The following is a 24,699-nucleotide window of genomic DNA, read 5'->3' on the forward strand; positions in this document are numbered from 1 at the left end:
TTTTTAAAACCACATCTCCTGTTCATAGCTAAGACTGTTGATTTCAGTCAGCATGTGTACAGGCAATATAAAGGGACCACATTGGTTGCAGTGAGCTGTTCTTACATCTGGAAGCAGCGGAGGGTTTACATATGAAGTATGAACTCTTTTGGCTAGTGAAGGCTATTTAAGTCCCAAGTCCTGACATAACCTTTTTCCCTTATAAGTCAGGGACTTGCATCAGTGCGAGATGATGGTTTTGTTTTTTTTTTAAGATTTTATTTATTTATTTGACAGACAGAGATCACAATTAGGCAGAGAGGCAGGCAGAGAGAGAGGAAGGGAAGCAGGCCCCCTGCTGAGCAGAGAGCTGGACGCAGAACTCGATCCCAGGACCCTGGGATCATGGCCCAAGCTGAAGATCGAGGCTTCAACCCACTGAGCCACCCAGGCAGTTTACCTTGTATTTGCCATTCATTGCTTCACAGTTTTGAATCCATGCCTTTGATTATATATAAATGTTTGTCAAGCTGCATTTCAGTAAGCATTTAGAAATGTGTAGCACAGGGGTGCCTGGGTGGCTCCAGTTGGTTAAGCGGCTGTCTTAATCCCTTAATCTGTCATGATCCCAGGGTCCGGGGACCGAGCCTAGGGAGTCTGTTTCTCCTCTTCTCCCCTTCCCACGCCACTCGTGTACTCTCTCTCAAATAAATAACATCTTTTTTTTTTTTAAACAAAAAAGAAGCCTTAGCACGTCTTTTTATGTGCTTCTCAGTCCTTTCCAACTCTGTATAAATGCCAGTCTCCCTAGGGACCCTGTTTTCACACTCCCTCTGCCCCCTCCCCTCAACTTCCAGTTTGTTTTTTGCATGGTTTTATACTTCAGTTATCACAGTAATTGTCCAGTGACACTCTGATTCTCACAATGTGATGTTTTAAAGTGCTGACTTGTGATTGAAAGTTCTAATACACACTGCTATGTATATATTTAGTTAATAATATTTCCTCTCGGGTTGAGTTTTATTTTCATTTTTTTAAAGATTTATTTGAGAGCGAGCAAGCGCGGGGTGAGGAACAGAGGGAGAGGGAGAAGCCAGCTCCCCATTGAGCAGGGAGCCCATTATGGGGTTTGGGGCTTGAATCCTGGGACTCTGGATTCATGACCTGAGCCGAAGGCAGACGCTTAACTGACTGAGCCACCTGGCACCTCGTGGGGTTGAGTTTTGATGAATCGGAAGGCCATCTCAGAATATTACTGCAAATAGAGCAAATGTGGTATAGTGATTGCTTGCATCCCATTTAGCATTTTGAAAGCAAAGTTCATATTTAGTGAACATATTAGTAAACACCTTTTGAGTTAGAGTATGTTCATTATGGCACATTTGGATGATATTAGTGACTGGAAATCATCAAAAGTATAAATATGCTTTTATTTATTTAATCCAAAACCTGAAGGTAAAAACCACGGAATTTCTCTGTTTTCTTTAAAGCTGGAGATACAGATGACCCACCAAGAATTACTCAAAACCCTGTTATCAACGGGAATGTAGCCATGAGTGATGGGCACAACAACACGGAGGAAGATATGGAGGACGGTGAGTACACGCGGTTTACTTGCACCGGGCAGAAAACTATCAGAAACACAACTAGACGTGCTGTAGGTTTCTTCCCTGAGTACTTCTGAGTTCCTTAGGAGTAGCTAGTTTTCAGGAGGGTTGTAGCTGAGGCAAATTTAGGAGACTGTTTTGGTTTTGAATTTCAAGATTAGCTGCAAATTTCAGGGTAAGGTGGTTCTCCCCAGCCTAGGTGAGAAGGTTTAAGTACAGAAGTTTGTAATTGACGGGGGTTTACTCAGGTTTGCAGTTTCCCAGCCACTGTTAGTGTTCAGAACAAGTGTATCTTACTCTCCTTTCCTTTTTGTTTGCAGCAAGATACTTCTAGACATTGGAACTTGGCTTTCCATTGCATCTTTTTGTAGCGTGTATCAGTTGTCTGTAGCTGATAATCCCTCCCCGCTCCCGTTAGGTGTGAAGTCTGAATCGAGCTTTGGGCTTCATTCTCCCACGCTAACTTTTGGTCTGTATCTTCTATGCAAAAAGTGTATGCATAGGTATATGCATGGACATTTTGTGCCCAGGAAATCACTTTCTTTCAAGGCTGTTTCTTCTTTATAATTTACCAGATAGGTGACCTGTACACTTAATTACAAGGTCAAAGTCATGAAACGGTAGCAGCCAGTAATCGCTTTATGCAGCCCCTGGAATCTTGCAGTGTAATATGAAACCATGTTCTGTCAAAAGCATGTCCATCCATCCTCATGAGGGTTGTGTCCTTCCCAGGGGAGTAACGGGGCAGTTGAAAGGAACCGTCAGTCACGGGCTGCACCACCAGAAGGACTGCTGTTCAGACCTCCTGCCAAAAGTTCAGCCTCCGTGAGAAACTGCAGCCGTAGTTGAGCGTTCTCTCACAGTGCCGTTTACCCCCTGGCAGCTGGCTGAGGCAATATCTGAGGAAGGTAAAGAGGCGTGGTGTACACCCCGCTGCTTTGTTACCTGTGGAGTGCGCTTTCCACTGTAGATCAAGGGCGATGGTGTGGGTGTGGTCTCTGGTCGCCGGGCTCTTGGTTTTATTGCGGGCACCGAGGTGCCGAAAGTGATTCAGAGAGTGCGGTTGGGAAGGTGTGGCCCGGCCCAGTGTGCAGGTGTGAGGCGGAGACGGTTCCAGTCCCTCGAGGAGCAGTAACTGGCCCACCCCAGGCAGAGAGCTCCCCGTCTAGTTCCACAGAGCAGTTCCAAAGGAGTATTTCCTCGCGTGTGTTTTTTTGGGGGGGGGGCCTGGGAGGAGGTACAGATGTAGATAAAGGGCAGAGTTTCTCGACCGTAGCACTGTTGCCTTTTCGGGTGCATCATTCTTTGTCGTAGGGGCCGTCCTCGTCGTGCTCGGATGCCAGGGTCATCCCACCCTTACGCCCTCTCCTTGCAGTCCTGACAACCAGAAATAGACACTGCCAGATGTCTCTGGGGGTTCAGAGTGCCTCATTTGAGAACCACTGTTAGGAGATCCGTAATGTACATGAAAACCCTTTTCCTTTTCAGCCAAATTTTACTATATTAGTAGTAGTAAATAATGTGCCAAACCATAGAACGTAATAGTGGAAATATTTCTGTAGTGAGTTACCAAACGGGGAAAAGGTATTAAAGGACAAAGCACAGTGGTCTTCAGTAGCACCACGTTTCTAGTTTGGGATTTTAGGTGTCTTTTGAATGGCCCAGTATACGAGAGTGAAAAGATTTTTATCTCTTTGATGGTAAGGGGCCGGGAGGGAGATAGTTCTGGTTCTAGGAGTAGAAGCCTTAGTTGAGGGCAGCATTTCCCCAGTCGTGATAAGTATTTGGAAACTCTTTTCTGTGGGATGTTAGCGTGTGGTGAGACGTCTTGAGTGGTCTAGGAAGTTTGAGGGGTGCTGGACCAACCAGAAGTCCATATCGTGGGCTTCTCTGGGCTGTCTGCACCTTAATGTCTTTCTCCAAAAGACTTATTTTGTTAATGATTCTCCAAGACTCTGAACTTCAGAATCCGTTTTCTTGACTCTCCTTCTGACATGGGAAAGTAGGGCACACGATCCAGGAAATGCTGGATTAGGCTTATCTACTGGGCAGAAGGGCCTTCTCTGGGAGGGGAGTTCTCTGCAAAAGCTGAATGGCTGACAGCGCAGACAGGTGTTGGGCGGAGATAGAGAGCGCACCTAAGAGTCCTGGTAACGTGGGATTACGGGCCAGAGTCGGAGTCATTTTCTGGTTGCACCTACCTATGCTGCTTTGGTTTTAGTTTCTCACTCTGTTTCTCCGTAGTTCAAGAGGAGAAGTTTTAGAGTCAGTGCAGCCCCAGTAGAAGGGGGTACCCATGAAACAAAAGTAATGTCTGGGGATTAAGTAGGACTTGAAAAGAATGAAAAACAGGTCTGATAAAATGACTGCAAGAGCGCTGTCTGGGTACTCTTCAGGCTAAGCTTCTGGCTTCAGACAAAACGAAAGACTGTATCTCCCTCTACCTTTTTTTCAAGCAACTGGACCCTGGGCTGGTTCATTGGCCTTTGCCCTGCGAAGTTGAGGCGGGAGCATGAGCGGGCGCGCAGGCGCTGCTGTGTGAGGGCAGGGTGGAGGTGGTGGGTGACCGAGTGTTGAGGCTGAGGATATGCAGTGACAGCAGGGAGCAGACACGCATCGTCCTGTCCTGGACAATACAAAGAGCCGTGCAGTAAGGCACCAAGCGCGGCGTTTGGGCAGGTTGTGGAGTCTCTGTTCAGATGAAGCACTGACACTGCAGGGTATGGGGCAGTCCTCAGAATCCCAGTGAACTGCTTCCCTTTTTTTTTTTTTAAATTTTGAAGTAATTACAGACACAGGGAAGTTGCAAAAATAGAATCCTGGAGTAACTTTCACCTGTTTTCTTGGGCAAAGACATTTGTGTCTCCTGTAATTGCTTATGGAAGTGCGATCAGGCCAGGCCTTTCTGTGAAAGATGGGTTTCTAGCCTGCTCTGCTCTTCCGGAGACCCTCTTGCTTTGACCTTTCAGTATATAATGTTATTTTTCATTTATGTAATTAGTTACGAAGAGTTGAGAGCCATAAGGCGACATTTTATTCACATGAAAGCTCACGTTAAGTGTTCTAGTTAGCATATTTCCCAAAGTAAGTCTGTCCTGAGGATGTGCCTGGAAAGTGAGGTGGAATGTCAGTCCACGTGTGAGCCGAGCATGTGAGGCAGGGGCCTCTCTGCCTCTGAAGGAAAGGTTTGCTCTCGGTAGCTCGGTGCCCTCTGCGTTTTGTTGGGTCCTATTTAATATTTAGGATGAATTCTGGAATTCGATTATAAAGTGTGGGGGAGAACAAAAAAGCATTTAGGATACGTCTCAGTTTTTGTCTGTGTAAAAACCGAAACTGACAAAGAATGGAATCGCATCGGAAAGCCAGTAGTTGAGTTCGAAGCAAGGCAGAGCTTCGGGACAGTGAGCTCTTCAGGATCTCATGAGTGTGTGCCCTGAGGTGATTTCTCATTTGGTTGATGGCATTTCTTTGGTCCCCATAAAGCAGGCCAGTTTGATTGGGCTCTGCATCTAAACTCTAGAATATGGCATTTTGTAAACCAGAGGCAAGATCACCATTTAGGGGCCACAGATCTTGAGTACTGAAACCCACTGTGCTCGTTTTGTGAGTCGCCTCGGGTAAGATACACCACAGCCTCGACGAGCCTCCGTTCCCTCATCTGCAAAGTGGGAGTGACGTCTGTCTTGGGCCCCCTTGCAGGATGGAGATGCAGCTCACGTGTGAGTCTGAAATAGTGGCCCACTTTGTTCCTAAGCTGTTCTGACACATGACCTTGAACCCATCTCTTGGCCTTTTCGGGGACTTTTGCCCCTCCGAGGGGTTTAAGTCCTCGCTGCCTCTTGAGGAAGCTTGGGTACATAGTGCAGCTCTGAGATGGGACGCCCCCTCCGGAGCAGCCCTTCCTTCTGAAGGGCCTGTGCTGTATGTGGAGCCGGGTTACACGGAGCCGAAATACTGCGGGAGGAAGAGCGTTGACACGAGGGGCCAGGGCCAGCTGTCACGCTTACTTCTGGTTCTTATTTCTTCGGTAAAGAATACTGCCCTCTCATGAGGATTGATGGACATGTTTTCTTCAGAGCAATTCAGGTAGTCACACACACGCGCGCTTCGGAGCCCGAGGATTCCGTATCTTGGGCACTTGGTTGTCTTAGCGAAGTTTGGAGACGGAAGGATGGAGGCAGCGTGTCCTTACCATGCTCTTCCCCAAGCCCGAGAGCCTCCCTGGGCGCTTCAGGGGCTTGGGGGTCAGGGATGCCAGAACAGCCCCTGGTGCCAAACCAGGCAGAGCCTTCCGTGTTCCTTAGAGGGACAGGCCTCCGAACACGTCCCGCCTGGTGAACTGCGGCCTGTCTGTGGCCACGAGGTACCGACGTGGAGAGAAAGCACGTAGAGATTAGTGTAGCACCTTGACCTTGGGTAGCCGCTTCCTGGCGTTCTGTAAAAGTGCCAGCCAGTAAGACGGCGCGGCGGCCTGGGGAGGACTGCCCTTCACAGGAGCTGGGACGCGCCCACGCAGCCGCTGCTGGGCTTGTCAGGGCTCATCAGCAGCCGGTGTCACCTGTGAATGAAGAGTCACCATCTCAGTCACAGGTGCGGTTCTAAAGTGTGACTTCTTTCCCCTCCCCAAGATTTTATTTACTTATTTGAGAGAGAAACAGGCTCCCCGCGGAGCAGGAAGACTACTGCGGGACTCAACCCCAGGACCCTGGGATCATGACCTCAGCAGAAGGCAGACGCTTAACCCACTGAGCCACCCAGGCGCCCCTAAAGTGGGACTTGTAATTGAAAGTCTGCTAAGAGAGAGGCACTCTATCCATACTCCACTATCTATCGGAGGAAACCTTAATTCCCTAAATTGGCCTTCACGTCTTGTTGAGTAAATGTAACGATTTTTACGATTCGTGTGGAGAATACCAGTTTCTTTCTCTTTAAGTTAATCCCCCTTCAGGAGTCCAGGCTGGTGTTTTCACAGAAATGGAGAACTGGTGAAGTTAACATTTATTTTGGGGCTCACTTAGCAGTCCTGTCTCTCGAACAGCGCTGGCTGCGGCGGGCATGGCTGTGGCCCTCTCTCCGGGTGCCCCATGGACTCCATGCGCCCACAGGCGCCTCGCCCCCTCCCTGCTCCGCTGCAGACCGGGCAGAGTCAGCTCTTCCCTCTTGCAGTGCCCCTGCCTCTAGCCGGTGTCCCATGGGGGGGGGGGGCTGTCCACTCCCTGAGGGTGACTTGGGAATTGCCAGAGTAGAGTAGACCTTTCTTACAGGCCGAACTCTGGAGTCGAGGAGGGCAGGCAGGTGCGCGTCGTTAGCCCTTTGGGTTTGGATCCCTCGTACGTGAGCCTGTGCCACCGCACTGTTGTGGGTTGTCAGTGCTCGGGAAGGGCGCTCTCGCTTCCCGCAGTCACGGTTAGCGGTTAGCTTGCGGGTTCCCGCAGGTGTCGGTTGTCCCGCGCGGGGTCCCACGGCCGCCGGCCGTCGGTGCTGTTTGACAATGCCCGAGCCCTGTGATTGACACGGCCTTTTCTTGCAGACACGAGTTGGCGCTCCGAGGCGACCTTTCAGTTCACTGTCGAGCGCTTCAGCAGACTGAGTGAGTCGGTCCTTAGCCCTCCGTGTTTTGTGCGAAATCTGCCATGGAAGATTATGGTGATGCCACGCTTTTATCCAGACAGACCACACCAAAAAAGCGTAGGATTCTTTCTCCAGTGCAATGCTGAATCTGATTCCACGTAAGACAGTTTAAATGATGCGATTACAAACCCACAAATAGTTACGCTATGCGATTCAAGGCCCGATCTGATCGGCCTCTTTGACTTAATGGTATTGAGTTTCCTTGCTGCCTCTACATAGCCCTTTGATTTTACATTCGATGAAATACATTCCCCTCCTTAAAACTCACTGGTAGGTATTCTCTTCAAATTAGAAAAGGTGTCTGTTTTTCTTGCAAATGAGAAAGTGAGGTTCACGTGTTAGGGTCTCCCAGCCCACAGAACCTGGAATCGGGCCCCTGTGCGGGTTCTTTGGTAGGTTATCAGTCACTGCCCGAAGGGAAAACTGTAGTCCAGGAAAATCCTCCGGTCCGTGGCCTCCCCATTGTTGTGTTAACCAGTTCCTGTGTGTTGATTCAGAAAGATTGAATTAAAACACTCTTGGAGGGTATTACAACATGGGCCTCTTTGGCTTATTTTAGAAATATTGTTTTGTTCCTGTCATTTTTAAAAAGAAGTGTGTAATGTCTTCAAATTGAGAAAAGTCTTCATGGTCCCATTATTCAGATGAAACTAAAGATTAAGGCTTCACATTTTTTTCCCACTGATTCCTTCTCGAAAGGAGAAGGAATTAAAAACTGTCACTGTTCAGCATTTCTCAGAAGCTTAGTTGACATTGTTTGAAGGGGTCCCCGGATCACTAGGTCACCATGTCCTTCTTGTTCCCTATCGAGGAGCCCATGAGAAGGCTGCTTCCTTGGACCATGATTGTGTGGTCACCCCCAGACAGTGGCTCTTTGGAGCTCTCATTGAAGGCTGTTACCCAAAGGGCACTGGCCCTCCCTGTTCTGTCCAGGCCCCAGGGAATGCAGTCCGTTTCCTTGGGCATTTGCCTGGAATGGGTAAGAAGGGTGAAGGCAGGTGTGTGCTGCAGCCAGGACCTTTGTGTAGGTTAAATTTTTTCTTCCTGTGTTCCCATTATGATCTGGTTTCTGGTGAGTATTTGGGCTACACATTAGTCTAACAGACAAGTTCATGCTGACAGTCATTGGGGAAACAGCGAGCGGGCCCTGTCCAGCGTGGCCGGCCCGAGCCAGCATAGTGTTGGTACTGATGCTGCGCTCACGTCTCTAGCTCCAAGCCCTTAGTGGACCTTTCAAGGGCTGTAGCCTTTTCGGTTTTTAGACATTGATCCAGAGGCCCTTTTGTGATCTCTGCCCACCTCGACGGCAGCAGGGGCTCTTGTGCTCTGCTGGGATTTGGTGGCTCTGCGGAGTCCCCCAGGAGTGGCCGGCACAGCTCTGCCCGGGAGCTGCTGTTGGGGGCGGGGAGGGCTCCTGGAGGGCACGACTTTCATCTTCTCTTGTTCTGTTCTGTCACTAATACCCGGAGTAGATACTCAAACTACCATGTGACCAGAAAACCAGCCTCTCATAGACTCTGAAGACCAGTATCCAAAATTCAGAGACTTTTCTGTTTTACTGGTAGCAATAAAAAAAAAAGAACCTGACCTAAAACTTTGTAAAGGAATTAAAATGAATAAAACCACGGGTCAGAGCACTGCAGGTGGCCTAGGAGCACCCCAAACTCTTTCCGCTGTGTTCACGATTAGAGGTAAATGTGTCGCTCTCCCAGCTTCTCCCACCCCTCCCAAAAAATAAAAGAGGAAAAAGGAAGACTAATGTGGGAAGTTCTGTGTACTGTTACTGAAGTGAGCGGACGTCAGTTACATCGGTCAACTGAGGCTTGGGTTTTCCTCGAACAGGTCGTGGTCCTGCCACGCGCAAGCCGTGCTGAAGATCATCAATTACAGAGACGACGAGAAGTCGTTCAGCCGCCGCATTAGCCACCTGTTCTTCCACAAGGAGAACGATTGGGGGTTTTCCAACTTCATGGCCTGGAGCGTAAGTAACCGACTGTTGACACGGAGTGATCTGAGCCTTACTCCTTCCCGGGCTCCTTCACTCCTCAGAGCCTTGTGTCTCCCAGCATCAAAACGTGTGCCTCCTAAGTGGGGCAGGTGTCCGGAACTGTGTGTCCTCCAGTTGGCTGGCTGAGGTTTTAAGCAGCCGACAGGGCAGTATTGGTGGTGGGGGGCACCCAAGTCGGGCATGGCTTCAGGGAACCTCCTCAGTTCTCAGGCCCAGGTGTTTCGGCTGCTCTTGGGAGAGGTGGAGCCCAGGAGCGCATCGGCAGGAGTGTCCTGCTCGGCCCTCCAGCACTGGATCCCTGGAGCCTCTCCGAGCCCTTGCTCTGGGGACCGAGCGCTGGTGCCTCAGGCCGTGCCCTGGATCAGTCCCCAGTGCCTCCCGGCTGCTTCCTGGAGGACTCTAGCCCTTGCTGGTCTTGATCAGAGGATATTAGCTAAAGCAGATCAAAACACTGCAAAATCAGAAGCACCAGGTGGGGGTTGGAAGAAGTAGTGTTTTCCTCTAATACGTAGAGGGCACTGGGCTAATTGCTTAGAAAGAAGCGAGCATTCGTGTGTTCTTATGCAAGTTGGATATTCTTGTTTTTTATAGGAAGTGACTGATCCTGAGAAAGGATTTATAGATGATGACAAAGTTACTTTTGAAGTCTTTGTACAGGCGGATGCTCCCCATGGAGTTGCGTAAGTTTTTCTTTAATTGGGTGCTCTTAAGAAACACCTTTTGTGCTGTGATGAGAGAAGCACTAGCATGTGAGCAGAGACACACGTACTTAACGGATACGCACCCTCTCTGCGCTTGCCCACACAGTCGGGGCGTGTGTGGCTCTGCACGCCAGCCTCACGTTCACTCCTTTGCTTGGCCTGTTTTCTGGAGCGGTTTCTGTAGGCCGGACACTGCTGTGCACGAGGAAGGTGATGGTGGTCGGCAAAATAGCCGTGCATTTCTATCCTCAAATATCCAGACTGGTGGGGCAGCTCGTAAATCCTGAGGAAATGCCCACATTTTACTCTGAAGAGGGCAGGGATGGGACGGTCTGGGAGCGGCGGGTCTGAGTCAGGAAGCGGGGGCGGAATGGGTGGGTTGAATATGGTGAGGAAGGTGGACCCCAACTCGGAGGACCAGCAAGAGATGCAGTGATTGCTCCGTGGTGGGAGGTCTGTGTGCACGAGGCAGTGTTCGACCTTACAGGAGGCATGGAGGGGTGCGGGACTACTTGGCAAGGAGGGGAAGAGGTTGGGGCAGGGAGAGCAACAGGAGCCAGGAGACCAGCAGGGAAGGCTGGGGTTGGGCGGTGCATCCTGAAGGTGCGGAAGTTGAGCCGGAAGCTGGACTCTGGCTGTGGGGCCCTGCTGCCTTGTCCAGGCCCCAGGGTGAGGCGGCGAGTGCAGTCTGGGAAGACGCTGAGCGGCAGGCACCCGTTTCTTGCTCCCCTTATTTTCTCTCTCTTGCTCTGGCAAGAGCGCGGGTGTGGGTTCACCCAGATGGCCCGGGGCCGGGAACTGTGGGGCAGCGGAGGAGTCTGCGAACCGGCTGCTGCGGCCTGGGGCATGCACAGGAAGAATCCAGCTTTTCCTGAGCCTTTTCAGAGCTCAGGTTAGATCCAGACATCAGCAGTGGAAGCACAAACAAGAAGGTTCAATTTCTGTGGGTTTTTACGCCGCCCCTCCCCCCATTTTGAAAATCTTCCCTATGTTTATGATGCTACCTTTCTTCACTAAAAAAGTAGATTGGGGTTTTCCAGATTTACCAATCACAGCAGATTTCTTGCTTGTCTTATCAAACCTGTTCAGCCATTATTGCTTAATTTTTTATTGTAGTTTCTAAAATAACCATCTATAATTTAGGATTCTTGCATTTTCTTGCCAATTTTTAAAATTCTCCATGGATGCATTCACACACACAGACACACCCACTCACACACACACTTGAGCTAGGGCCCTTTGGGACACCTGAGTGTGGCAGCCAGGTCATAGGCTAACCCTGGAATCACAGAGTACTATGGACCCCGGCCTCGGCCAGCAGTAAGCATCTCCTCTAGGGTTGGTCACGCTTGGTGGCAGTCATGTTTGTTCATGGCTTTGCGTTATATCCAGAGGGTGATGGGGAAGGGGGTGGCTTCAACTGGCATTCTCTCTAGCTTCCTGTGACGATGGGGGCAGTGTGCAGCGCGGGCTGCTAACTCTGAGAAAATACACCTTTTCTCCTCCGCAACCACCACTGTAGACTAGGGAGGAAGAGAACCGGGAGTTGAGAAGCCCGAACTAGAATTTGCCCCAGTGTACATGCTTGTCTTTGCTTCTCTGTACAACTGCGAAGAGAGGGGTTCCGACTGTGCGGTTCTTGCTGACTCCACATGTGACCTAGTATGTGTGCAGTGGACCCACACGGGCCCGTCGCATAGGATTCACGGTTGTGTGTGAGTGGTGTGTCAGACAAAGAAGGCAGGGCTGCCGTCAGTGGCCTTAAGCTGCTTCTCTAGTGCTGGGTTCGTGCACTTGGGCGAACAGAGCCTGTGACCGTGCTAAGAACTCCTGGTCCTGGTGCCTGGGGGCCTGGCGGTGAGTTTCTCCCTCGGAGGGTGAGTTGGCCGTTGTTCCCGTGTCAGGATGGTGGGCAGGAGGTGACGGTGCACGGCAGCGCGGGGGCTTGCCGGCGTCTTGCCGAATCGCTCCACATACACTGCAGAAGCGAGGAGGTGTCCTGTGCGGTTTTTCCCTCAACCTCCAACTGATCTTGTAGGTGGGATTCAAAGAAGCACACGGGCTATGTCGGTTTAAAGAATCAGGGAGCGACTTGTTACATGAACAGCCTGCTGCAGACTTTATTTTTCACAAATCAACTACGAAAGGTAAATGGATGGTATTTCTCCCCCTCAACCTTCCACCCACCCTGTTGCTCAAGTCCTAAGGGACAAGCAAAGTCCTGTCACCCGACTTTGCCGTGTCCCTCCCAGTACCACAGTGCTGTCTCCAGAGAGGGCCCTCTTTTATGCGAATGCGAATCTTTATTCCTCAGTGTGTGGACACTTGTGAAGCTAACTTGGGTGATGAAAAGTTGGCTGGCTAACAGACCTAACTTCATGGGGCTCTGTGGCCCCATGATACAGTTTGTTTGTTTTTAATATGAAAGCCATTAACAGCAACATTTGGAAGTTTTATGTCAAAACTGAATGGACAAAGCCACTGGCCGTGAAGTCTAATTTTCACTTACAGGTAAAACGTAGGCTCGTGGGAATACTGATAAAAACCACAGACATGCCTTGGCTCTAATGGAGGATAGCTAGTCAGCTGTCCCTTTGGAATGCCGTGTGAACAGCACAGAGCGGTGCAGGCAACATGGGCTCCTGGTTGTGGGGGTGCCGCTGGCTGGTTCTGGGGGTGCTGCTGGCTGTCCTGCTCCGGCGGTACTGTCGGTCGCTGCCCCGACAGGACGGTGTTGCGGGGACAGGCGGATGTGGGTCATTGCAATGGCACTTAGGTCTTACCACAGCTTCTCTTCACAAGTACCGTTAAGGTAAAAAGTGTGGCTTTAAGAGGTAGGAAACAAAAGTGGTTCTCTTTGGATGGTGAGCCGCGGGTAATTTTTTAAATTCGTTTTACTTTCTTGTGTTTTTTATACTGCCTTTAAAGACTTTCATGATTATTGTTTTTAAAAAACTTCCTGACCTGTTTTGGGGGATAGTTAGAAGCCCTATCCACTGCCTTAAGCCGTTGTGATATTAGAAATGATGCTTTCACATAAAATTCCATTTTTATTTCTTAATCAATCATTTTAGGCTGTGTACATGATGCCAACAGAGGGTGATGATTCGTCCAAAAGCGTCCCCTTAGCGTTACAAAGAGTGTTCTACGAATTACAGCACAGCGATAAGCCTGTAGGAACAAAAAAGCTAACAAAGTCCTTCGGGTATGTATCAGAAATCTGCCTTTCCTTCTTCCTTCCCCAAGGAAGAGTCATGAGCACGTAGTAGGAGGATGGAGAGCAGAGTGTAGGCATTTAAGTGCGCCCAAGTATTTTTAACGTTGTACTTGGTTTGTCCTTTTTGGACATGAAGGCTCTGTTTTAAGAATTTTGCTTGAGACCTAATTTGCCACATAACAGTGTCCCCTCACACACAGCAAGATGTTCAGAGGAAGACAAAGCTGTGGTGTCCTGCTCGAATCTGGGGTGTCTTTAAACCAGAGCCCCCCGAAATAACCTCCAAAAATGAATTTCAGAATAATGGCTGATTATGCAGTTTACTTTCTTAAGTCTGAGTTGCTTAATATGCTCTTATTTGAAACGTGGAGGATTAAATATAAATGTTCCTTCTCTCTTTCCAAGGTGGGAAACCTTAGATAGCTTCATGCAGCACGACGTTCAAGAGCTGTGTCGAGTGGTAAGTTCTGTGCCGAAATCGTACACTCCTTAACACTGACTGCAGCAGAGCACCGTCAGACGCGGCGGCCCAGCCCGAGCTCAGACCTGCTCCATGCCCCACGTGCCCGTCCTCGAGCAGGGCAGAACCAGGCTAGGAAGGAGAGGCAGTGTCTGTCTCATTTGAGCCAGAAAGAATGAGCGGAATTGCTGTTGGAGAGGGCAGTGTGAGGGGAAACATGGATTTACAGAGCAGGAGGTAGTATGGTTTGGTTTTGTTAATAAACTGGTACGTCTGCCCCAGTTACTAATCCAGAAACCGCAGACTGGCTTGAGGAGCTGTCCCGATCCCCCTGCTTCGCTGTTAGAATCGGGACTTCCGGCGTTTCTCCAGAGTGTCCAGACTCCCCCTCGGCACAGAGGTTCTAACTGGGGCAGCCCTCTGTGCGGGTGATTCTCCCCAAAACTGTCTTTAGTCGATAGCAGAGTCCCGTCCTTCCAGTTGTGGTCAGAGATGCACATGGAGACACACACATAGAAACACACACACACACACACACACGCACACACGCACACACGCACACAACATGAAATGGTTATTCAAGGTGATTGGCTGGGCAAGGTGTGTTTTCTTTTTTGCAGCACTAGCTGGATTGAATCCAGTTCATTAAATATCCATGGACAAACCAGTCAATCCTGTTGACAGGCTCAACCTCATTAATCTCTTGGTGTGGACCAATACGAGTTAAGTTTAGTGCTCAATTTACATGCTTTTCCACAGAGGTAAAATGAATATAAAAAATGCTTCTAAAGGCACTACAGATTACTAATTCATTCCAAAGGCTGTACTGAGGTTAATCTCAACTGTTGCATGTAGATATTTTTGTAAATACCCAACCAAGGAAGAAGACTTTGTATGTTTTCATAATTGCATGCTAAAGGTCATAATATTTATAGTCTAGAGCTCCTTTGACCGTTGAAATTTCCTAGTCAAGTTTCAAATTACTGTAAATTAAGCATAACATTTTCTCAAAGTCACAACTTTATCTTCCAGTTGCTTGACAATGTGGAGAATAAGATGAAAGGCACCTGTGTGGAAGGCACCATACCCAAGCTATTCAGAGGCAAAATGGTGGTATGTGGCTACCAGCTTTCAGTAATGATCTTAAGCGATTTAAGAATGCAAGTATTTCGACAATTAATCCTTAAGCCATCTTATTTTCCTTATTTGTAGTCCTACATCCAGTGTAAAGAAGTAGACTATCGATCTGATAGAAGAGAAGATTATTATGACATCCAACTAAGTATAAAAGGAAAGAAAAACAGTAAGTCCTGTACATTTTGGCATGACCTCTTGCTCATTTCTGTTGTGCTTTAATGCTTCATTTACCCGAGTGGTTTTTCGTTGAAACACTGCTCAGAGAAGGTAGCCCGAGTGACGAGTGTGCAGCTCGCTGAGCGCGCATGGGCTCGGTCCCCCACCTGGCTCAGGCCGCACGGCGTGGCTGCCTAGATGCCGGTGCTTCCCCACCCCGACCTCCCCTTCTCAAAGGAAACCGCTGCTGGGGCTTAAACCTCCCCTCCTAGGTTGTGTTTGCATACTTGAAATATTTCCAGAGAGGGGATCGTGTGGGTGACAGCTTCTGCTCTGCACTTCTCTGCATCATATCCACAAGGAGTGATAGTGGGTTCCTTTTCACCGCTTGATGGTGGTCCATGTGGGGGGTGCATCATAGGCATGTCGAAACCGTCCTCTCCTTGACGTGGGGGTCTTCAGCGCGCGGCTCTTGTGCCTAAGGCTCCTTGACTGTTCTGTGCCCAGTTCCGGTGCACGTGTTTGCGTTCATGGTGAGCGGAATTGTTGGCTCGGTAGCGGAAGCCAGTTTGTCCGTTTCTCAGTTCCAGTCCCTCCAGCGCTGTGTGAGAGCAGCCACTGCTCCCCAGCCACAGCGGAACTGTCAGCTCTCAGACCAAACATTCTGATGGGAGGAGGGTGCCCTCTCAGGTTGAGTACACATGTCCCTGAAGGTCATCGACATTGTCGCCTTTCCAAACGCTCACTGGCCATTTGGATATCTTCTTGAACATCAGGAACGTATTCAGTAGTGACTTAATGTTGTCGTTGAGCAATTCCGTCACCTGGGATTTATGGGTCTCTGTGGATTTACTTGTCATCCCGGGCTCTGTTTCTCAGCTTGTTTGCATGTCTGGGCATCTTGTGGATGCCTGCCGTGGTGGTTTGTGTCGCTGGGTGTTGGGGATCCTTAACCTTTTGTTCCGGCGCATGTTGAAGCGACTTGCACATAGTGTGGTTCTTCGGAGGCGCATTCTGCGCTCTGTCAGGCAGAAGCCCGGCAGTGTTCAGTGAATGCTGCTTGGGCCCACGGCTGAGGCAGCACCGTTCCAGAGTCTTCTGCCTGGAGCTCCACGTGTGAGGGGCTCGTCGCTGTGGCTGGGGGAGCAGAGACCGTTCTCAGGCCGGCGTGAGCTCTGGGGCCTGCCCCCCATCTTTTGGCGGTTCTGTCCCCGGCCCCAGATGGTATCTGCCTTCTGTCAGGGAGGTGCTGGGCCCTGTGTGGTTTTCTCTTCTGCACGTGAGCTGGGACAGGGGACAGGCTCTTTCCAGATCCCAGTCCTGGACTGCCCGTCGTCCAGGGTGTGAGTTCGTGCAGCACAGGAGAGCGAGGCCCGTGCTCTCCGGCCGGAGCAGCGCAGGAGGGCTTCTGTGTATGCTTGCGGTGCTCGTGTGGCGGCTGGCTGACTTGCTCCCCCCGCATGGCTCTCTCCTCTGTTGCTAAATGGCATTTCAGAATTTTGAGTGCAATCAGCCTGTTGTTCTCTGCTTTTTGTGTAGGAACACCTGCCCTGACATCCAACTGTTCTCTTATCTGTTACTGTTTTGTCTTTTTTCTTTATCTGTAATCCACCCAGAATGGTTTTCTGCCCAGGTAGGATGTCAGGCCTGCCCCTCTGGGTCTCTGGTGAACCTGTCACGTTCTCCCCATGCTCTGCACCTCTGTTAGCAGTTGGACGTTCTGTCCTTGTGGAATTTGCTTTTAGATGCTGCCTTCTGGTCCACTGGTGGTCCTTGGCGAATTCTCCATCTTCTCCACACCCCCTAGCTTTGTTGTGGTTTAATTGACAGAATTGTAAGCTGTTCGGAGGGAGCCTTGTGATGGTTCTGGACACCCTGTGAGAGGAGCACTCCATCCCGGTGAACACACCTGTCCCTGCACAGGGTCCTCTCTGTGTGTGAGGCAGGGCATTTGAGTTCTGCTCTCGTGGCAGCGGGAGGTTCTCAGCTCAGTCCCTGTGTTTGATGCTAGGTCCTGCCCTGATTCATCTTACTCATGTCCCAGCCTGTGCCTCCCGTCCCCACGGTCCCGCTCTCTTCCTGCCTCACTTCAGCTGTAGCTTTATGATAAGTGTTTGGGTCAGAACCATGTCTGTGTTCTTAGAGGTTCTGGACTTCTGCAGAGCCGTCGGTTGGGGGAGGGGGTTGTGGCAGGGGCGGGGAGCCGCCGCCCAGGGCTGTCGTTCCTTGGGCTCTCTTCCCCTGCCTGCCGGAGGGTTCTGGGATGGCTGCGTTACCATCAAGGCTCCAGTGAAATCGTCGGCTGACTTTCTTCTCTTTCTGTCTTTCAAGTATTTGAATCATTTGTGGATTATGTGGCTGTGGAACAACTAGACGGTGACAATAAATACGACGCCGGGGAGCACGGCTTGCAGGTAACGGAACCGTGTGCTGTTTTTGCGTCCTTTGCTTCAGTTGTGGATGAAACAGGCATTTGTACCTTTTCATCCACTGCTCGTGGTTAGAGCTCGGGGTTTTACTCCTTCGTACAGACACTGTATTCTGGGGCCTCCGATCGTGCCCACGCTGGTGGGGCTGAGCTGAGAGGGGAGGCTGACGTGCAGCTTCTCGGGTAGAGCCGTCCCCCGGCATGCGGGAGACCCCGTGCTGCCGTTGGGAGGCGTCTTCTCTGTGGCGTCTGTGACTCTGCTCCTCTCCTCACTGGTTTCCGCCGGGAGCTTTTCCTCGTCTTCTAGTTGCAGCGGACGTTCTGACTGTCTTGCACTTCTGGTTCGTGGTGGTTTGCGCTTGGGCGTGTGTGTGTGTGATGGAGTTTGTTTTCTCAAGGATCGGGACCTGTAGAACGAGGAGTGCCTTTTCTTTCGCTTGTTCTGTGAATACGTGATGTCCCTGCTTGGTTCCCACAATGGCCCACGGGCACTGTCAGCTGCCGGCAGAGCAGCGAATTTTGTGCCCAAGGGACCGGTCAGTCCGTGCTCGGGTGGAGAGACACAGACTGTGGCCTGTCCCAGCTGCCGTCAGGCGATGTGAGTGGGTCAGCAGCGTCCTCACGGATGCAGCTGACACGTGGCTCAGCAGTTCGTGATTCCCCACACCGTCCCTCGTGTCCCGAGCTGGCTGACTTGGAACGGTGTCCCCGCTTTGCAGGGCGTCACAGGTCAGGGTGCTGCGTTGGCAAACACGTGGCTGAGATGTGTTCAGGAAACACTTCAGCAGCTCACAAGAGTTGTCCTGTCACACCGGGTAGTTTGGGGTCCGGGTAAGCAGTACTTGAGAATCATGACCTCGGTGGACTGTGGTAGAGACGGTTCTTCTGTTGTTCTCTTAAGCTGCATGGAAACCGTGCGGTGCCTTTGTGTGGCAGGTTCCTCGGGTTTTCGTTGTTCTGTGCGGAGGTGCTTTGTCCTCTTGAGCACGTTCAGGAGACGTCAGAGCGCCTTGCCTGTGGCTTGTCACAGGCCCAGCTCCGGCGGGAGGTACGCGGGCCTGGAAGGAAGGTGTGCCTGGGAAACTGGCCTGCGATGAGAGCCCGGTGCTCTGGTAGTAGTAGGGTCGGGCAGAGGCTTACTTTCGTGAGGAAACACGTGTCGGTTGAGGTGGGGCCCGGGCTGTGGGATGTGGAGTCGGGCCCCAGAGGAGGCCTTGTTGAGAAGCGGGGTGCGTTGCTGGTGTGAGGGTCTGTGCTGCCGAGTGAGGACCGTCTCCAGCAGTGGGTTGGACTGTAAGTGCCGAGCGCGTACTCTGCATCATGTGCTCGGGAGTGACCGTGCGCAGAGGCGAGGGGCAGGAAGCCGCTGACCAGCGTCGTCGGGCCCGGGACCCGGGAGCGGCCGCACTCGCTCCAGCGGGGGGTCCGGAAGCGCGGCTGCTCTCGCGCCGCCGCCGCACCAGCTTCTGCTTCTCCGGTGCGCGGTTTTCTGTGTGTTCCCTGCTTCCCGCGGGATTTAATGACCGGGTAACACGGCAGCTAGTGATGAAGCCCTCATTTACTTAGCGGCTACCCCGTTGTTGGCATCCGAATATAATCCGGAGTAAGTCGCTCACACGCAAGCTGCTTCAGCAAACCTGAGAAAGATCTAAGCGCGATAGTGGACTTCAGTGTTCGGTTGAGGCATCGTTGACGTGCAGCGTCGGTTTGCTTCGGGAGGGCCGCGCCGCGATGCGGTGGTCACGTGCTGTGACCCTGGCGCGCCCGTATCTGGGACCTGTGCTGTAACCACAAGTTTGGATCTCTTGACCCCCCTCACCTCTGGTGCCCCTTCCCACTTCCTGTCTCCTGTCCTCTGACAACCACCAGGTCTCTGTCTGAGCTGGGTTCTTCTGTGTGTGTGTGTGTGTGTGTGAGTGTGTAAGAGTTTATTTACTTATCTGAGGGATGTGGAGAATGTGCGAGCTGGGGGAGAGGGAGGGAGAAAGTCTCGAGCAGAGTACCCTGAGCGGGGAGCCCAACACGGCCCTCGATCTCACGACCCTGCGATCCTGACCCGAGTGAAACCAAGAGTCAACGCTTAACCAGCTGAGCCACCGTGAGCCAGTTTCTTAAACGGCATTTTAAACGCACCGTAGCTGGACACCTGAAGCCCTTCCTCTCCCACCGAATCTCGCTGACCGCTGTTGCTGTCCTTGCTTCAAGGACTAAGTAGGGCTGAACTAAACTTGCATTTCTTTTTCGATGTTCAGGAAGCAGAGAAAGGTGTGAAATTCCTAACTTTGCCACCAGTGTTACATCTACAGCTGATGAGATTTATGTATGACCCTCAGACGGACCAAAATATCAAGATCAATGATAGGTAATCTATAGTGGGGTGCAAAGTTAAGACTGAGTCATCGCCTGACTTCGGGGGTCAGTCTCAGTGTTTCATTTGGTCTTTTAATATTTTCAGTCCACCTCTGATGTATTTAGGTCTCTCTCCTGCCTCAGTGTCCCAAGAACAATGGTTTTGAAGGGAATATTTCCCTTAAGGGATTTCAGGGGCTGCTGTTCCCGTAACTCGCTCTTAGGGATCCCCAGCTCCCTCCGCACTGTGGCAGATGAGGTCCCTGAGGGGAGGGACTTTCTGCTCCGCCTTTCTGCATTGAGCAGAATGTCACTTTTACCTTGGGAGTGGAATTTGCTATTGCTGTATTTGTTTAAATAGGATTCTCCCAACATTTTGTAACTGCTCAGTTGGTATTCTAGAATGTGCTGGAATTTTCAGGAAGATGATGTAGATGTATGTGTGTGCCTTATTGTGGGTGTTTTCCCCATTCTTACAATGCCAGGTAAAAAGAATGATAGTAAATACTTTATCTGGTTTACAATACGGAAGTTTTGTCCTGGTTCGTTTGGGCACAGGGTAGAGGTTGGTTAGTCACTCATCAAACTGGAGAGAGAACAGACCCAGTCAAGTTATTTGCCACCAGCTGGCTCTTTGCTCTTTCATTTTTGCCCATCACTGTGGAGTCTCTAAGAAGCCGTCTCCACCAGACCTCACAGACTGGCAGCCTGCAGACTACAGCCAGCCTGCCGGTGTGTTTCTTTGGGCCCTCACCTTGCTTTTGTTTGTTTTTATTGGCATTAGTTGCCAGCATGAAAAGAAGAAATCATGAGATTTCGTATAAAAGCCCAGATTTCTGGCATCCTTTAGGAATTCTGAACATTTGGCAGAGCAGCCAGGATTGCTGAGGGCGGAGCTGGGCTGGGGTGGCCGCCCCTTCAGGCTCCGTGTGCTCGATCTCCTCCGAGTCCTCGCCAACCCGCCTCGCCTCCCAGGGCACTCCTGATTAACTTTGACCGTGTTGTTAAAATGTTTATGGACCCCAGTCATTGAAAGACAAGTCAAGTTCAGTATGTGAACTAGAAATCACAGGGCACAGGGGATCCTTTCTTCCATGTCTTTACCTGTTCAGATCTGATGTCCCATGTTTCTCAAACTCACAGTCTGTGCTCTGTGGTCTACGAGCTGGGCAGTCAGAATTACTCGTTAGTAACATTGGAATCATCCGCATCCTAGAGAAGTCATGCTGTATGTTGATCACAAGACTGGACATCGTGTAATATCTTCAACTTAAAATTCTGTCCGGCATCTCAGTGCGTTTAGAGGCATTTCCCTCCTACCTAGCTTCAAGTTTGTTGTGATGTCTGAGTAATTGACGTGTTCCGATGAATGGGAGCTGCCTCAGAAGTAGTTTATGGGACCTCCCGAGTCCCACTGGTGCTTCCCTTTCCAGATAAAGATTAGCCAGTAAATTAGACCGCCTAGCAGTAAATAAAAGCCTAAAGGTAAACTATTTCACGTGTGAATGAAACCTGGATTTCTTTAAAAATGTTTTTTGATAGGTTTGAATTCCCAGAACAGTTACCACTCGATGAATTTTTGCAAAAAACAGATCCTAAGGACCCTGCAAATTATATCCTTCATGCAGTCCTGGTTCACAGTGGAGATAATCATGGTGGACATTATGTGGTTTATCTGAACCCCAAAGGGGACGGCAAAGTAAGTGCTGGGCAGGGGCGGTGTCGGATGTGGTGGTGTGCAGGGCATTCACCCTGACCTTGAGCTGTGCCTTTGTCCGTGCCTGTCGGGTGGCCTGGACAGCGAAGGATTCCACCCAGGGCTCTGGGGCATCTGTGTGCCCTCGTGCATTAACGCTGCCACTGCAGAGGTGAATAGTAAATCAGTGATGACACGTCGTGTGCCTCTCGTCATTCGTGTCGAGCTTGGCCCTTTATCCCTTCGTATGTCCAGTGAGGCATGTATTTGGCACTTACGGATGCCAGCAGAGTCCTCCCCGCGGCCCCGGGCCTGGGCGGGGGCCCCTGTTGATGGCAGTCCCTCTGGGTGCCTGGTGGTCCACACTTTGTGATGCATCGTCTTCCCCTGGTTTGCCTGGGTCTGCTCTCGTAGTCTTCCCCAGGGGACCCTCGGGTCTGCTCTCGTAGTCTTCCCCAGGGGACCCTCGGAGTCCGTGTCCAGGACCCTAGGGACAGTGAGGAACCGAGCAGAGGCCAAGCTCGCCTTGCTTGACCTGAGAGTTGGTGGAGGGACCCACAGGGCACCAGACCACAGTGAGCCTTTCACTGCGAGGTTTAGTACTGTTGAAAGTGACTCGGTCCACAATGAGATGGGAAGATCAGTATAACGTACAACTCTGCTCACTTTTCTTTTTCTTTTTTTTTTTTTTAAAGATTATTTATTTATTTATTTGACAGACAGAGATCACAAGCAGGCAGAGAGAGAGGAAGGGAAGCAGGCTCCCCGCTGAGCAGAGAGCCCCATGCGGGGCTCGATCCCAGGACCCTGGGATCATGACCCAAGCTGAAGGCAGAGGCTTTAACCCACTGAGCCACCCAGGCACCCCTGCTGACTTTTCTTTAAGTCAGGCCCTCACTTGCTGAGATAATAATACGTCATGATAGGATCAAATGCCCCCTTTTAATTTCATAACTACACCATAAAATTCAGCTTTACTAGCAGAGGGAGGTTGTGGCCTGGATGATTATCTCAGATCTGTAAAGAGTTGTGTGGTCGACTCACTGCCAGTTGATGTGGGCTGTTGGCCTGTGAGACAGAACAGCCAACACAGGCGCCTTCCCGGTCCCCCAAGTGCGGGCCGGGGTCGGCCGGGGTGCCGGGCAGCTCGGTGGAGGCCCCCCTGCTTCGGCACATCCTTGGGTCCCTTGTTTTAGGAAGACCCCGCCTCTTCCCCTGTGTGCTTTATCTCTGCGTGTCTCCTTGCTCTCCCTGCCAGTGGTGTAAATTCGACGATGACGTGGTATCCAGGTGTACGAAGGAGGAGGCCATCGAGCACAACTACGGGGGCCACGACGACGACCTCTCCGTGCGGCACTGCACCAACGCCTACATGTTGGTGTACATCAGGGAGTCCAAGCTCAGTGAGTAGCGCCCCGTGCTCGCCTCGGCTCTATGGGCCCGAGTCCCCGTTCCCGGGGTGCTGTCCTCCGCCGGGCCGGGGCCCTCGGCTCGCGCGGCCTCCAGGCCAGCCGGGATGGGCGTGTGGGTTTTCCCGTGGACTCTCGGTCCCGAGGACTTGGATTCGAAGAAGATGTCTGTGTGGACGAGGACATGCCATTGGGGCCTTCCGAGGAGGTGAGTGACCATACTTTGTCGTGCAGGTGAGGTTTTACAAGCCGTCACCGACCACGACATCCCTCAGCAGCTGGTAGAGCGACTGCAGGAGGAGAAAAGGATCGAGGCGCAGAAGCGGAAGGAGCGGCAGGAAGCCCACCTCTACATGCAAGTGCAGGTCGGCCCCAGACCCAGCTGCGCGCTGTCCGCGTGGGGGTGTCGTGCGCGGGGGCCGGGCCCCCAGGGGCGGCACAGGAGGGCTGGCTGACGGTGGGAGGTGGTGCTCCAGGCCGCGGCGAAACGTAACTGGTGACAGGGAAGGAAGGAGACCCGGACAGGGAGGTGAACTTCAGAAGGTTTGGGTTCATGGTTCGGTTGCCGCTTTCCGCAGGTTGGTTGCCTGGGAAGAGACACGCGCCAGGCCGGGCCTGGGCAGTGACCGGAGGCCGCCAGGCAGTGGGCTTCCAGCTGGCCCCGCAGGGAGGGGGCGTGAGTGTGTGTGGGGGCGCAGGTGTTCCTACTTTCTGCCTCAGCGCCCGATTTCGTCCTTCGTCATCTCGATTCTTCTCTCCTTGGGTCTCCTGAAGAAGGGTGCTAGAAACAACGAGATTAGCTCTTTTTAGCAAGTTACTGTTGAAACTTTGTTTTGCTCGGGGTGGTCTCATGGTTGGAAACTCTTTTGCACGTTTTCTGTGTATTTTCAGATAGTTGCAGAGGACCAGTTTTGTGGCCACCAAGGAAATGATATGTACGATGAAGAAAAAGTGAAATACACTGTGTTCAAAGTATTGAAAAACTCCTCCCTGACTGAATTTGTCCAGAACCTCTCTCAGACCATGGTGAGTGCCGGCCGTTCTGGGGGTGGTTGTTTTTTTTTGTTTGTTTTTGTTTTTTTTTTTTAAGATTTTATTTATTTATTTGACAGAGAGAGAGATCACAAGTAGGCAGAGAGGCAGGCAGAGAGAGAGGAGGAAGCAGGCTCCCTGCGGAGCAGAGAGCCCAACACGGGGCTTGATCCCAGGACCCTGAGATCATGACCTGAGCCGAAGGCAGCGGCTTAATCCACTGAGCCACCCAGGCGCCCCGGGGTGGTTGTTTTGACCTCCAGGTTCTGCCTCCTTTCCTCACTCCTGGACCAGCAGGGACCAGGCATCCAAGCCCTGGGGTACTGGGGACCCTGGTGGGCGCGGCGGGGTGGTGGGTGGTCTCTGTTGTCCACGTCAGCAAGGAGAGCTCTGTCGTTTTATTTCTTCTAATTCTGGAATCCTGGCATGCATAAGGAATTAAAGTACGAGCTGATTTTGTTTTAATTAATTTAGCTTTAATTTTTTTCAGGGATTTCCACAAGATCAAATTCGATTATGGCCCATGCAGGCGAGGAGCAACGGAACCAAACGGCCCGCAATGTTGGATAACGAGGCAGACGGCAACAAGACGGTGAGGGCCATGTGCGGGAGGCGCCGGGCGCCGCCGTGGCTTATCTGCCTCTGGCCCGCTGACTCGTGGGTGGCCGTGGTCTTCACTCTCATTGGCCCCTGAAGTAGTCTAACACCAGCATCTCTTTTGGAAATAGATGATTGAACTGAGCGATAATGAAAATCCATGGACGATATTCCTGGAGACCGTTGATCCGGAGCTGGCTGCCAGCGGGGCCACGTTACCCAAGTTTGACAAAGATCGTAAGTGTCCCTGGAGCAGCAGCACTGGGTCCCTCACCGGCGTCTAGACACGCAT

General features: G+C 51.3%; 1 protein-coding gene across 4 annotated transcripts in view; it reads left to right on the plus strand.

Annotated features, from left to right (window-relative positions):
- Window positions 1-24,699, plus strand: part of USP7 (ubiquitin specific peptidase 7) — a 63,314-nt gene that overhangs the window by 30,497 nt on the left and 8,118 nt on the right. The window contains exons 1-18 of one of the 4 annotated variants that reach the window (XM_045993599.1): window positions 1,470-1,574; window positions 2,319-2,494; window positions 7,117-7,315; window positions 9,060-9,198; window positions 9,817-9,905; window positions 11,965-12,073; window positions 13,001-13,131; window positions 13,549-13,603; window positions 14,636-14,716; window positions 14,816-14,906; window positions 17,228-17,310; window positions 19,577-19,686; window positions 21,216-21,372; window positions 22,628-22,772; window positions 23,013-23,143; window positions 23,670-23,804; window positions 24,301-24,402; window positions 24,539-24,644. In XM_045993599.1, coding sequence (XP_045849555.1) covers window positions 7,230-7,315; window positions 9,060-9,198; window positions 9,817-9,905; window positions 11,965-12,073; window positions 13,001-13,131; window positions 13,549-13,603; window positions 14,636-14,716; window positions 14,816-14,906; window positions 17,228-17,310; window positions 19,577-19,686; window positions 21,216-21,372; window positions 22,628-22,772; window positions 23,013-23,143; window positions 23,670-23,804; window positions 24,301-24,402; window positions 24,539-24,644 — 1,750 coding nt within the window. In that variant the 5' untranslated portion in view covers window positions 1,470-1,574; window positions 2,319-2,494; window positions 7,117-7,229. Of the gene's footprint in view, window positions 1-1,469; window positions 1,575-2,318; window positions 2,495-7,116; window positions 7,316-9,059; window positions 9,199-9,816; window positions 9,906-11,964; window positions 12,074-13,000; window positions 13,132-13,548; window positions 13,604-14,635; window positions 14,717-14,815; window positions 14,907-17,227; window positions 17,311-19,576; window positions 19,687-21,215; window positions 21,373-22,627; window positions 22,773-23,012; window positions 23,144-23,669; window positions 23,805-24,300; window positions 24,403-24,538; window positions 24,645-24,699 lie in introns of those variants that run through there. The other 3 variants (XM_045993600.1, XM_045993598.1, XM_045993601.1) reach the window with 3 other exon arrangements.

The sequence above is a fragment of the Meles meles genome, chromosome 21 (genome assembly GCF_922984935.1).
Source record: "Meles meles chromosome 21, mMelMel3.1 paternal haplotype, whole genome shotgun sequence".
Classification (NCBI taxonomy): domain Eukaryota; kingdom Metazoa; phylum Chordata; class Mammalia; order Carnivora; family Mustelidae; genus Meles; species Meles meles.